This window comes from Lagopus leucura, unplaced genomic scaffold, assembly GCF_019238085.1.
Source record: "Lagopus leucura isolate 7727_CA_CO unplaced genomic scaffold, USGS_WTPT01 Super-Scaffold_100001, whole genome shotgun sequence".
NCBI lineage: Eukaryota > Metazoa > Chordata > Aves > Galliformes > Phasianidae > Lagopus > Lagopus leucura.
Window position 1 is genome coordinate 32572024 of NW_024962262.1, and position 14575 is coordinate 32586598.

At 39.8% G+C, this 14575-nt stretch overlaps 1 protein-coding gene across 1 annotated transcript in view; it reads left to right on the plus strand.

The window, feature by feature from the left end:
- Nucleotides 1–14575, plus strand: part of GPC5 (glypican 5) — a 623755-nt gene that overhangs the window by 22212 nt on the left and 586968 nt on the right. The window contains 2 exon segments of the mRNA XM_042866778.1: nucleotides 1521–1910; nucleotides 10123–10284. Coding sequence (XP_042722712.1) covers nucleotides 1521–1910; nucleotides 10123–10284 — 552 coding nt within the window.

Sequence of the window (14575 nt, forward strand, 5' to 3'; positions counted from 1 at the left end):
GATATCTAAAACGAAATAGGAGATAGCATAAAAGTATTTCTTCATTTTAGAAACTGGAGATGGGGGCAGGTGCTGCAGTCCTTTGGAAATTAGCATCATGAATGGAATGGGAATGGTAAAAGGACTTGCAATCAAAGCTAAATGGCTTGTGTTTGATATGGCAAAAAGGGTGTGAGAAAAGCAGATGTAAGTAAAGTAAGGAAAATTATTTTTGTAGCAGCTCTCTTAAGGGATACAGGGAAGGTAGCACAGCGAAATAAAGGGTTTTCAGTACTTACAAGTAAGATGACAGTCTGAATTGTTAGCTATGTATGTAAGTAGTTAGTGTTGTATGTCAAGAGAAAATAAAAAGATAGAAGATGAAAATTTGATTTCTTACCAGTCTTTTTGCTTAACCTGTAGAGTTGGAGCATAGAAGTTTCAGTTGAGTCATTACCAATAAGAGATATGATAAAATACCAGTTTGCTTTAAATCCATGGGCTCTGGGATCATCTGTTGCTGATGGTGAACTTCTGTACAGTTCAAAGAAACTCACATTTTAAAAAGAATATTTGTATGTATTTCTTATTTGGCAAGACTTTTCCCCTCTTTTCTAATAAATTATTTTTGTATCTTTACTGTGAACAATGTATTGGATGTTGAGGAATCACTCTGTGTTTCCCAGGATTTCCTCTACCATCTTCAAGTTGCCAAGTAAGATCCTATGATTTCTGCTTCCCACATCCAAGTTGTTTTTTCCAGTGATATTCTTCAATATTCAGAAGTGTTCTCTTTAAGAACAAGTGTTTTACTGAGTGGCAAGGGATTTGCTACCTACTAACAGCATATAGACAAGGTATTGAATTGTTAATTACTTCTATTTTTGTTGAAACCACATCTCTTTATTTCCAGTTCTGTTTTCTCCCCCTTTTTCCTCATGAAGAGCCCCAAATCTCTTTTGCAGTAATTTGCTTTATCGAAATATGGTAACCTGTTTTCTTTGTTCAGTCCTTATGTATTGTAAGTATTATATATACACCATGGTTCTGTTTATCAGCTGTGTAAGGACAGAACAAATTCTGTTAAAGGACATTTCAGATACTGTATGTGGAATTTGCTGATTGAAGGAAATTGCCAGGTCCGTGAGTACAAATGGCTGAGAGAAAGGAAAGAGTAGTTCTCTGCACAGGTAATGAATTAAGCTGTCACTCAGTAGATTAGATGTGAATAAATGCCTTATTGCCTTGCTCAGCAGTGAAGCAGTTGATTTCTAACGCAGGTTTTAATAACTGATGTGCTGTTTTGTTACCCTTATTCACATGGGTGCTCAGAATAATTCACGCGTTCCTCACAATATTGTAGTCTTGTGTTTAAATTGATGCTGCAGATGCAGGATTGGAGTGAAAGCTGGGATAGACTCGTGCTGTAGCACACTGGGTGATCACGGGCAGTTTCACAACCTACGAAAAAACTTCCAGCTGTATTGGTGAGCATATCCTTAAAATGTGTACATGGAGGGGGTTCCTCATTCTAGTGTGATGACCCCGGGCTGCGGGGGTCTCCCAGCATCCATCCTCGCCCTCCTTAGCGGGCAGTGCCCTTCCGCCGCCGGGGCCCCTCCTCGCAGGAGGAGGTGGGCGGGGAGCACCGCCGGCCTTGGGGAGGGCTCCGCCTGCAGGGGGCGGCGGGCGGCGCTAGCGAGCGGCGAGCTGGCTGGCGGCGCGTGGCTCTGGAGCTTCTGAGCCGCGCTCTCTGCGGAGGCTGACGGGCAAAGGGGAACGGAGCCTCAGCGTTCTCCTGCTGCTGCTCGCCGCCGCGGCCATCACCGCCCCTCGGGGTGAGGAGCCGCGGAGCTGCGAGACTGGCCGGAAAGTTTTCCAGTTGCGTCAGCTCGGCTCCCTCAGGAGCGTCCCGAAGTTCCCGCGGGCAGGTGAGGGAAGAGCGGGGGGCACCGCGGGAAGGAGCGGCGGAAGCAGCGGCAGCAGCGAGCTGCGAGTCGCTCTTCAGCCGCCGGACGGGCGGGGAGGACCGTGGGTCGGGCGGTGGGGTGAGCGCCGAATGGCACGGGAGGATTGGCACGGCTGCAGCCGGTAGGTGTGCGCGTATTCTACACGTTATCTAGATAAAATCCTAGTCTTAATAATGGAAATTTGAGTGCATCGTAGTGTTGTATTGAGAATGAAACTTTTAAAGTGGAAATCATAAATATAATGAGAAGTACCTTCCTGGATGTTTGTTTGTTTGTTTTCTTCCAGTCTTGTATGTCAGTTGATTCGAGTTGTACTTCTGAAAGTGCAGCGTAAGGATATTTTCATGTTTGGGGATATAGAGACAGAAAATACTTTTATTCTCTAAATGCATAATTAAATAATATCTCTGTGTAAAATCCATTCATGTTTAGATGTGGATTAGTAAATGTGAATCAGTGCTTTCGTGACAGAAACTGACTTCGATATACAGCAAAAGTTGAACTAACGTCCGCCTTACTTAAAAATGTCGTTCATCACTTCCTATTCTAAGATAATTGGTAAAAGTTTTTATTCTGCAAGCAGAGATTAGCTATGCTATATCTATTCCAACAGGAATCACTTCAAAGTAGAGCTTTTGACAGACTGACTTGTGAACTGCACTCTGAAACGCTGTATTAAATTTAGGATTATCTGTTATTATTATGATATTGTAGTTAGGTCACCAGTACAGAGAGCAGTATCCAAGGCCTTATTACATTATCTGTAGCTTAAGCTTTTATCATAACCTTCACCAAAAGAAAACAAATGCTTTTGTTGGAAAGCCTGCTTAGGTTCTGTGCAAATGCAGATATTTTGTCTGAAAACAAACAAGCAAAAAAAAAAACCCAAACCAAAAAAAACCAAAAACTCAAAACCCTGAAGCACTGTCAGTGACATAAACGTTTGGCGCTCATTGCGTGTGTATTAGCGATACGTTGATTGTTACTGTGCTCTTCTCCATCCATAGTCTGGTGTAACTATTGTACTTATGTCATCTTTTATTTTGGAGCCATATGTTCACTCCCATACTGAGAGTAGGGGGGAAACATTGTTACCTCGAGGAAATAACTGTAGTCGTTATTTAGGTATGTAGTCACTCTAAAAGTAATGCCTCCTGTTTACTGCGTGGAAACTACAACAAAGAGCACAATAACACTATTCGGTAGAGCAAATTCTCAGCTGCAAAACACTGTTTTTTCAGCATAATCACCACTATTAGCTGTGTTTTCGCCAATGACAAACAAGAACCTCCATCTTGTGCTTGTAAAATTCTTCACCAGCAGAGGTGATCCACTGTCACTGCTGAAATGCATAACCCAACCCTCAGTGTGCTCACATCCACTGAGCTTCACAGAAGTTCAGATAGCATTGATGAATGATTTTTGATGTGTTTTTGGTGTGGAAGAATTCAGTGACACACCTCATATGCACTATCATGTCAGACACCGTTCTATCAGACTGACCCTCTGCTGCTATCTGTCACATGGCAACAACATGTAATGGGATACTGGTGGGAAGATTCAGTGTCTACAGTCTTACCATCAACATACGTCCTTGTATGCAAACAGTTTATGTAGATGCTGACTTCTGAAAATAGGTGTTGGAGCTGCCTGTAGGAGTCTCAGTTTAATTGTTTATGAGTGGGCTTCCAGCACTGTTTGTGGTTTACTGGAGCCTCTGGAATATCTTGGCAGGACTGTTAGCTGCCATCTTCTGGGGATACTTCCTCTGCTTCCTGGAGTGGGAGTGGGCACCAAATGGGAACCATCAGCCCCATGCATTTTGGCAGCGGATGATGGCAGTGGGTGTCTGGAGCAGTCAGTGGTACCCAGAGCTCTTCAGCTGACTGTTAGATGGCATGATCTAATTGCCAGGCTTGTCTTTGCACCAGAAAGCTAAGTTCGATGATATATTGAGAAAAGCTAAATTTTCTGGAATTGTAGAATCAATTCCATTATTTTTGTTTCAAACTCTGAACAGATTATTTGAATTTTAGGAACCAAGCTAGGCTTCTTTTGGCAATTTTTGGAGACCATTTATGGCGTCATTATAATAAAAAACATAATTAAAGGAATGAAGATGTTAATTGGTATAAAGTTTATTGCAAAGACTTTTTGGGAACAGTTATATGTACAGAATTAAATAAACAAGGCAAAAAACTGCTTGAAGAATGTCTTAATGTCAGAAAAAGTTGATGCCTAATGCTGTTTTGCTAATTCAAGTTAAAATATTCTTGCTAGTTCAGCTTAACGTAGCAGTTAAATCAGCTTAAGGTCTGGGTCACAAGCAACCTCAAACACTTTTTTGAATTCTAATTTAGGTTTCCAGTACAGTTGAAATTCGGGGAATTTGGATTTTGGCTTTATTGGAGGTTAAATCAAGAATCTGTGTGTGCTTCTGCTATTTGTTGAACATGTTCAGATCTCCAGAAAAGGATTTGAACAGGGACAGGAAGTGGATTATGCAGTGATATCAGTTGAGGTCCATTTTATCACATCTGTGTTTTGTAAGGATTGCTGCCTGTATTGTGTTTGTGAGCATAAGCTGTTAGTTCCTGAATGCAGGTAGCGTTTCACCTCTGGCTCTGTAAAATGTAAGAAGAATCTTGCTTGGGTGCCTGCCAGTAGGAAGGGGATCTTGTAGGATGCTACGAAGGAGCCAAACCTGTACCAGTGCTGCCTGTGATGTCCTTGGAAAGCTATATGTAGGATACATCTTCTCTAGAAATGCATTAAAAGACTTTCTGGAGCCATCTAAATGGAGCCATATAAATAGAGCCGCAAAGAAGTCAGCAGGGTGAACAGTCCAGGGTTATGTGCTTGAGTTTGATCCTTACCTCTTATATTTAGCAATGGTGAAATACTTTACACCGATCTTAATGGCAATAATTAACGTGGGGCGGTGGCTCTAATAAAGGTTAGTTCACAAATAGATATTAAAAGATGAGCATGAGAAATACTTGCGTGATACAGGTTGCAAATCTTTTTTGCAGTAAACCACTTGTTTGAATGACTGCTTCCAGCCAGTGGCATTTCAGTGCTGTCTCTTAAAGACTGTTTATCATGACAATCCTGGGTTTGTTTTGGGATTTTCCAGTCTCTGGATTTGATCTCATGAAAGTATTTGCCTAAGCAGAAATTTACCATGTCTGGTCATTAACGTCCTCATCCTACCAGCACTTGCTTTTATCCCAAGCTACTGAAAATATGGATTTTTAGGGTGGAGACCATGAATCAAAGGCTGAAATCAGTTCCAGATCTTCTGGAAATAGGTAGAATTACTATTATGGATTATGTTTTATTCTTGCTGAGCTCTTTTCTACTCTCATTGAGATTGTTTCTAGTTATAAAACTTTTCCTAGACTCTAACTGTATATTTTAGTGTATATATGTTATAGGGTAAATTGTTTCACTTTTCTCTCTGCCTTGGTTTTGGATAAAAAGCAAGTTGTAGTTATAGAGCCTTCAGAATTCAGTACTGGAAAAAAGAGCCACTGTTCATGCAGTTAGAAAACTTTCTAACTCTATTTCAGAATATTTGGCAATGAACAAGTCTTGCCTAGGACAGTAAGATTTTTACTTGCGAAAACATTTTAAAATGTGTGTTTTTTATTTTAGGTTGTTCTGAAATAGAAATTCCTGATTCAGTTGCTGGTGTACTCTCTTCGAACACTGTCTTGTCTGCTGTTGCTTGTTCCACAGTGTTTTAATGGAATAATTAAAAAACCCCTCAGTGGACTCTGAGCAACCACTCTATTTTTAATTGGTTGGACTCTTTCACATGTTGTATTCAGTTACTTCTTCCTGACCATTGAAATCAGCTCTGTTTAATGAGCTGGAATAGAATTAGGTCAATAAAATGTACTTTGTATGTGTGTGATTAGCAGTCTTAAGGTAAAAACTAAGTTCCCTTAGGGTTGGGAGTGATGGTTAAAAATATGCTGCTTAAAAGAAGTATTTATCATAAAATCAAAGGAAGAAGAGAATATTTGAAGAGTCAATTAAAACCATAAACAAATATTCATTATTGTATGAGAGTTTTGCTAAAAGTCTGAATGTCTTCTTGAAGCTACACTACAGTCTGTAACAAGCTTAGGTAAAAGTCCACATTAGGTTCTGAATTACAAGAGACAAAATGTCAGAAAGCTTGAAAGCTAGGCAGTGCTAAACAATGAAAATACTAAGTGCAGTTTGGCTAATACAGCTAATCTTTAAGTTATTTAATTTCAATAGTAGAGAGTTATGCATATGTACCTATATGCACAAAGAAGTGTATGTGAGCTGAATCTGTGTATGTTGTTAAAACTGTAATAGCAGAGTCTATGTATATTGTGAAAGTGGCACAAAAGCTTTGTGCAAGGTCAGCTTTTCTTAACCTTGTATGAAAGAAGAAATCATTGCTTCTAAGAAATGAAATTGCTGGTTACTTCTGAGGGATACCTTTGTCACTCATCGGAGAGGGCCCCTGGCAGAGTGGGGAGCACTAGGACTAGGTTGGGGTGACTACTGGGAGACTCTGACAGCAACACCACAGCAGCCCTAGCGGTTGTGCAGAGGTACAGTGCTGGTGCTGACTAGTGTGCTGAGGGGTTGGGCAAGTCTCCTCAGGGTGAGAGCACCCTGGACAACTAGTTTTGATGTCACAGAAAAATAAGTGTTATGTTACCAGATGATGGATTGTGACCTCATGTCCCTCCACTGCATATATTGGGGTGCCAGCAGAGCCTTGCCCATCCTAATTTGTTCCTGGACTTTAGCGAGAGTGTTTGCTTGCCTTGTGCTGTAGGGCTGGTGGCAGCTGTTTTCAGCCCATCTCCCCAGCATCACCTGTGTTTCCCCAACTTTCACTGGCTCAGGCAGGTGGGCCTTGCAAGTCATGCTTCACTCAGCAAAGGTAAGTGGTGTGGAAATGCATAGCTGGGGCAGCTGTGGCTGGATGAGTGTGAAGAAGAGAGGGACCTGGGGGTGTTGGTTGATGCTCGGCTGAACATGAGCCAACACTGTGCCCAGGTGGCCAAGAGGGCCAATGGCATCCTGACCTGCATTAGAAATAGAGTGGCCAGCAGGAGCAGGGAGGTGATCATCCCTCTGTACTCAGCACTGGTGAGGCCGCACCTCAAGTACTGTGTTCAGTTTTGGGCTCCTTACTGCAGGAAAGATGTTGAGGTCCTGGAGTGTGTCCAGAGAAGGGCAACGAAACTGGTGAGGGGTCTGGAGCACAAGGCTTATGAGGAGCGGCTGAGGGAGCTGGGATTGTTCAGTCCGGAGAAGAGGAGGCTCAGGGGAGACCTCATTGCACTCTACAACTTCCTGAAGGGAGGTTGTGGTGAGGAGGGGTTTGTCCTCTTCTCCCAGGCAACAAGCAGGACCCGGGGCAATGGCCGCAAACTGTATCAGAGGAGGTTTAGATTAGACATAAGGAAGAACTTTTTCTCTCAGCGAGAGGTCAGGCACTGGAATGGCTGCCCAGGGAGGTGGTGGAGTTGCTGTGCCTGGCAGTGTTCAAGAGGCATCTGGATGACGTGCTGCGTGATATGGTTTAGTGCTTGTGGTGGCAGTGGTGATGAGGAGACGGTTGGACTGGATGATCTTACAGGTCGTTTCCAACCTTGTGATTCTATGATTCTATGAATGGTAATAAAATAATGGTTCACTCTCATTCGATAATATTAAAATACACTGATTTGCTGGCATTAACTGTACCAGTTAGAGTATGTAAGATAACTTCTGCAACTGCTCTTTCATTTCTGTGTTTCAAAAATGAAATAGTTGAGATAACTATAAGAAATACAAATAGTTTTCTGTATATATAAATTTATAAGTACATCACAGGAAAGAGAATAAGTGGAATCAGTTGTGAATATTCTTAAAATGCATTAAATTAGAACACACCATGTATTGCTTAAATTGTACCTTCCTTGTCCTTTGTAAAACTAGAGAAAGACTATAGATCTGTACCTTTTAACTATAAGGAAAAATCTCTCTAAAGTTTATTAACTATTGTGATTTGGTTCCGTACAATGCAGTGCCTTTATGTTGGTAATAAAACAAATGTGTTACACTTGAGGATAACATCAGGCATTCCTTATATTTTAGACTGGAATGGACTAGAAATGGAATTGAGTTAAAGCACTGTGATGTGTTCTCAGATGAAGGTCAAAAAGAAAAATAAAATTGGTTCTCTTAAAAAAACATAGAGCCTAAAGGCTTTATTCAATAAATCTATAGCCTAAAGGAGTACTTCTAAGTTCTCGAGAAATGTTTTTGGGGAAAAAAAAGCATGGTATCTCTACATTTAATAGTCACTGACTTTAATCAGTGCTAAAATCTAATTCTTTACCTCATTAGCAACTAAACTGAAGTGTGTAAGAGTCTTCAAATTGCACAAGGAGAGAGAGGAGGTAATCCACTTGTGCCATATTATGTGGCTGGACGCTGTGGTTCTATTCATCTACTGCCTGTTGTCTACTGCATCTCCTTTGTAGCCTCTGTCTCTGAATCCTCTCTGCTCTGTACCAGAGGGAGAAGTCAAAGATACGTCCAGAGCACAAAGCAGTAATTATTCAACAGAACACATACTCCTGAAGGAAACATGAGTGACGTTTTCATGGGATCTCACTGCTGTGGTACTGACAAGGATAAGATTTGGTAATTCTAATTTGATTCTTAATTCTAAGTTGATCTAATAGCAGATCTGACCTGAGCATGTTAAAATTGCTATGAACATTATATTAGTATAATGTTCATAAGAGCAGAGTGACTTGTTGGGTTCTCTCTTCCTAATGCAGCCCAGGATACATTGCCCAGAAGGGTATACTGCTGCCAATGCCTGCTGCATGCCAGCACACCCAGGTCCCTCTCTGCGGGGCTGCTAACTCTGCTAACCTGTACTGCTGCGTGGAATTATTTCTCCTCAAGTGCAGAACCCTGCAGTTGCCTTTGTTGAACTTCGTGATGTTCTCTGCCCATAATCCTTCAGCCTGTTGAATTCTATCTTAATGGCAGCAAAGTCCTCTGGTTTATCTGCCCCTCTGCCCAATTTGGTATCAACAGCATACTCTGCTCAGTAGCTTAATGTTTCTGCCTGAGCTTTTTGGAAAATGTTATTTAAAACACCTTAATTTATGTAAGGTAACTAATGGAATATGAGAAGTACAAGCCATGTATGCTTCCCTTTTTCCGTAACTGTATTCATAATATAGAATATAGAGTGATTTATTAGAGAAAATATGGAAAAACAGTAGAAGAGTCAACTTAAGAAGCATTACGATTTGTAGATCTAGTGGCAGGGAAATAAGTTCAAAGAGATGGTGTAATAGCTTGAAGCATGTATAAAGGCAAGGTAACACAGATTTTTTACTTTAGAATTTCTTGCTTTTTTTCTTCCTCCACAACCACAAATTCCAACTTGAATCCTCAGGGATGATGTTTTTATAAAAAAGATATTTTTTAGTATACAATAAGAAATACAGTACTCAATTGCTCCTCTTGAATATCAGTGTGCCAAACATTTGAGAAGATGTTCATTTCTATGAGCTTTTCTCATCCTGTTAGTGAAGTGGTAAATTGTCATGACAAATACATGGGGAATGCTGGTCATTAGAGAAAGAAACAGTAAAATATGTTAGACTAGGATTTATGACTGCTTCATATGAAAGTCAGTATGAATATGTTTATTATGTACCTATCGGGAATGGGCTTTCCACTGTTCAGTTATATTTAGTAGCAGTTAGATCTTTTTAGCCCAAGATTTACAGCATGAGAATGCTGGCTATGAGCTATGGGCTGGATCATATAAGCTAGCAAGTCAGTATTCCAAGTGATGTACATTGCATATTCTTTGGACTTTACCAACACTTGTTAGCAATCTTCACAGCTGGAGTAAGATTACAGCGTCAAGGTAATGCTATTATATGACTAATTAACTGTAATAAAGGTACTCTTCACACAGAATGTTAGTTAATACTGCCATCTAAATTTGTTTAACACTAAATGTCTTTAAAACTCTAGGCATGTCTTTTAAATGTATATAGTGATGTTTAAAAAAAAAAAAAAAAGGAAAAAAACATGTATTTTCTCTGTGTATTGTGAACTTCTATTTCATAGTAATCATTGCAATTGTTTCTTTCTCTAGGTGTTGATCTCCAGGTTTGTACTTCTAAAAATCCAACGTGCTGTACCAAAAAGATGGAGGAAAGATATCAGACTGCAGCAAAGCACGATATACAGCAAGTACTTCAAACGTCTAGTGCTACGTTAAAATTTTTAATATCTCATAATGCAGCAGCTTTTCAGGGTAAGGCTTTCTGCTGCTTGTTTCCAAACTTCTTCATTTTCATTTTTGTTTGGTTTAGGTGTGTAATTTACCGGTTAATTTTTAGTTCTAATGGAAATATGTGGAGTTTTGTTCTTGAGATACACTTCTGGGATCAAATTTTATTCAAGTTGTGCAGGCTTTTGAGTTTTTGAATTTCTAAAAAAACGTAAAAAATAAAAATAATAATAAAAAAGTGGGAGTTGAACCTTAGTTGCTCCAATGCATGATGGGAACCTATCTGTCAAATTAGTAATTGTCTGGGCTGTTGGTGGAATTGTGTTTAAGTGATTTCCCTACACATCACTCAATTTTCTCTGAATTTGAAAGTTAATACAGAAATTGGTCAGGAGTTGGGAAGATGTGAGAAATAGTGGCAGTGTATGGTTTTATTTCCTTTGATGGAAAGGGATATAGAGTTCACACACTGAGGACAAAATCCTACAGTATTGTCATTTTTCTATTAGTGTGTACTTAGGGCCAATTGGATGAACAGGGTAATATGTTAATTTTGCACAAGTTTAGGAACTTGTCTTTCCAGCAACAGCTAAAATGCATTAGCAGATGGACTTAGCTTTAATGGCCATTTCATGACCATAACTCTGAATCCAAAGGCCTTCACTTTTTGAAGTTTAATTATTGCTATATTGCTAAAGATGAGTTGCTCTCTCTCTTCTGGAAGCATTGCTACTGTTGTATTAGTATTGTATTAGTCTGCTTAATACAGCTGTCCATGGGTGTCGTGGACATCACTGTTAAAATGTACAAAAAAAGCTTTAACTTTCTGTTTTCTGTCTTCATTCTTCCTCCCGACTTCTGTATATTAGCCTTTTTTTGCACAAAGATATGTCGTATTGGATCCAAGTGCTGCAGACTTTGTAGAGCTGAGGAACCAGCTGTACTTGCCTTAAGTGAGGGCTGTGCTCTCTACTGTGTATTTTTAACACTCTCTTCTTTCCTCCAACCTTAGGAGAAGAAAAATCAGAAATGATAATCCATTGATTATCATATTATTAGTGTATTAGTGTATTATTGAACTGTAATCGCTGATTTAGAGGCTAACAAGGAATGTGTGCACTGTTTAACCTTCCTAGTAATACCATTTAACAGTATAGAAAGGAACTAAGAAAGAATTAGTGATTTTTTTTTCATCTTCCCAAGGAATCAGTAATTATTTATGTTCACAATAGAGTTTGAGAACTTCCCAAGGATTACCTTTTTTCACCTTTTGTTGAAACACACGAGTAGTATTTGTTGCTGGAACTCAAGCTGTCCTTGGATTGCTTATGAATGTGGCAGCCTTTCACCAAAATAGTGGACTTAGCAAGTACCCCTGTGTACAAAAGAGGTAATAAATGGTTCTGTTCACTATGGCAATGATGACAATTTACTACTACAAGGGAAAACTCTACTGTATTTGTGATGTAATCTCTGGAGCATATTCAATCACGCTGCCCTAATGCAGTTTTGTGTTTGTTTTTGTTGTTGTTTTTTTCTTTTTTTCCTTTAAAATTTTTACTACATAACAAATTCAGAGTCAACTTTAACCGTAATCATAGTTAAGTGAATAGACAGAGATTGTTTGAAGTCAAAGTGGATTTGCTGCATTTAAATATGATAAAGTTGCAACCAGTAGTTAAAGTAAATTATACGAACTAAAAAATTGGTTGAAATCTTCTGAGCTGCTTTCTCTGGTAATATGCTAAGTCATAAGAAATAATGGAATATTTGTTCCTCCAATTATGGACTTGATGGGTAAACTGTTCAATGGATGAAGAACTGGCTGCAGGATTGCGTCCAGGAAGTGGTGGTCAACGGCTCCATATCTGGATGGAGACCAGTGATGACTGGATTCCCCTGGGAGTCAGTGCTGGGGCCGATACGCTTTAGTATCTTTGTCAATGACATTGACAGTGCGGTTGAGTGCACCCTCAGCGAGTTTGCTGATAATATGAAGCTGTGCGGTTGACACACCAGAGGGACAGGATGCCATCAGGAGGGACCTAGACAGGCTTGAGGAGTGGGCGTAGGAGAAATATGTGAGGTTCAACAAATCCAAGTACGAGGTCTTGCACCTTGGTCGAAGCTGGGAGAGCTGGGGCTGTTCAGCATGGAGAAGAGAATGCACTGGGGGAGACCTGATAGTGGCTTTTCAGTATTTAAAGGGGAGCTAGAGGAAAGAAGGGGACAGACACTTTAGCAGGATTTGTGGTGATAGCACAAGAAGAAATTGCTTCAAGCTTAAAGAGGGTAGATTGAGGTATATATTTATAAGGAAAAAGTCTTTTACAGTGATGGTGGTGAGGCTCTGGAATAAATTGCTCAAGGAAGTGTTAGATGCCTCGTTCCTGGAGACATTCAAAGTCAGGCTGGAGGGGACAATGAGCAACCTGATCTAGCTGTGATGTCCCTAGTTATTGCAGGGGAGTTAAACTAGATGACCTCCAAATGTCCCTTCCAACTCTAAGGATTCTATAATTCTTGTAAAACTAAATCTGCTCTGGCACTGATTCAATTGCTGTCCATTTGCAAAATTTTCTGAAGAATGATTTGGAGATCAGAAAACTCTTTCAGCCAGAACTGCTGTATCTCACTTGAGGTTTCAAACGATACATTGCGCTGTAGGTAATTTGCAATTCAAAGAGCTGCTTTGAAGTTCCAACAGTTTTCTCTTTCTTAGCTCTGTAATCTTTCGTTTTTTAAGTGTGATATAAATAAGCTAAGACTCAAGTACAGTGAAGTTAAATGAAACTGATTGTATTAAAAGAAAGTGGACAGGCTGAAATCCATTGTTGACTTGGCTGCTGTATTGACAGATGAGGGTCTCAAAAAATGTCTCCAGTTTGCAGTTATGTATACTGTTCTCTTGCCCTGTAGACTTAACCCATGGCCATGGTGGTGTTACCTTATGGGGTGAGGAAAAGAATCTTAGAATCATAGAATGATTTGGGTTGGAGGAGGCCTTAATGATCATCTAGTTCCAACCCTCTGTCATGGTTACCCAATAGATCAGGCTGCTTAAGATCCCAGCCAACCTGGCCTTGAATACCTCCAGGGTTGGGGCATCCACAGCTTCTCTGGTCACCTTGTGCCAAGTGCCTCACCACCCTTTTCTTTAAGTAAAGATTATTTTTCTTGATATCTAATCTAATTCTCTCTTAATTTAAAACCATTGCCCCATGTTCTATCGCTACAATTCTAAGATGTCCTTCGCCATCTTTCCTGTAGACTGTCTTTTATGTACTGGAAGGCTTTGTACAAGTTCTTGTAGATGTCATCCGTTGTAGTTCTTTATTTACCAACCCTGTAACCTCAACGTAGTAGGCCACCAAGTTTGTCAGACATTATTTGACTTACTGAAGCCACGTTGGCTGTCACCAGCCAGCTCTGTTTTTAAAGTGAATTAGCGCAGTTTCCAGGTTGATCTTCTGCATAACCTTTCCAGGCACGGCGGTGAGACTGTGTGGCCTCTAGTTCCTCAGGACTTTTTTTTTTCCTCTTTTTAAGAAATTGAAGTTATATTTCCCCTTTTCCAGTCAGTGGAAACTTCACCACACTGCAGTGAATTTTCAAGGTAAAGGAGGTGGGAATGTTAATAAAGGGAACAAATATAATACCCACTGTTTGATCTGGGAAACAAAGCTGTTACAGAAATCTTGATAACTTCAGAAATCATCTCTTAAGATGCTGTTTTGATTCCTTTATGATACAAAATCAGGACAAGGAGTGTGCTAATGCAGCTTAAAATTGGACCCAGTATTTCTGTACACACATAAAACTCAGCACTGTAGGGCTATTTTAAGTGCAGAAATCTGGAGATTTAGATTAATACTTAAAATTTCAACGTTAATCCTTAGTTTTATTTATGTATTGAAAAACAAGTCTTTTATTGTTCTGGAGGAATTTACTTCCATTGTGTCTCATTCTTATCTTTTGGATGCTTATTTGCATACGCATGTTCTTTGCTATGGGCATTTCTGAGGTTTATAAACAAAAGGATTTATTTTGTTTCTGTAATAAGTTTTTACCACCTCAGTATGTTCTTAAATTATACTTGCTTAGTGTGCACTTGTGGAGTCTTGTCTCAGGCTGTGCTTACTTACAGTCACTTAATTGTTTTTCTGAATTATGGTAATACCTGCATTACAATTAAACTGATTTAGGTGTGCTAGAAGTTATGCAATCCTGTCATTGTGGAAGTCACCTGAAATTTCTAACTCAAATACTGGGTGGATACTAAGATTTTGTCAAAATCATATTTTTGTTAGTACCC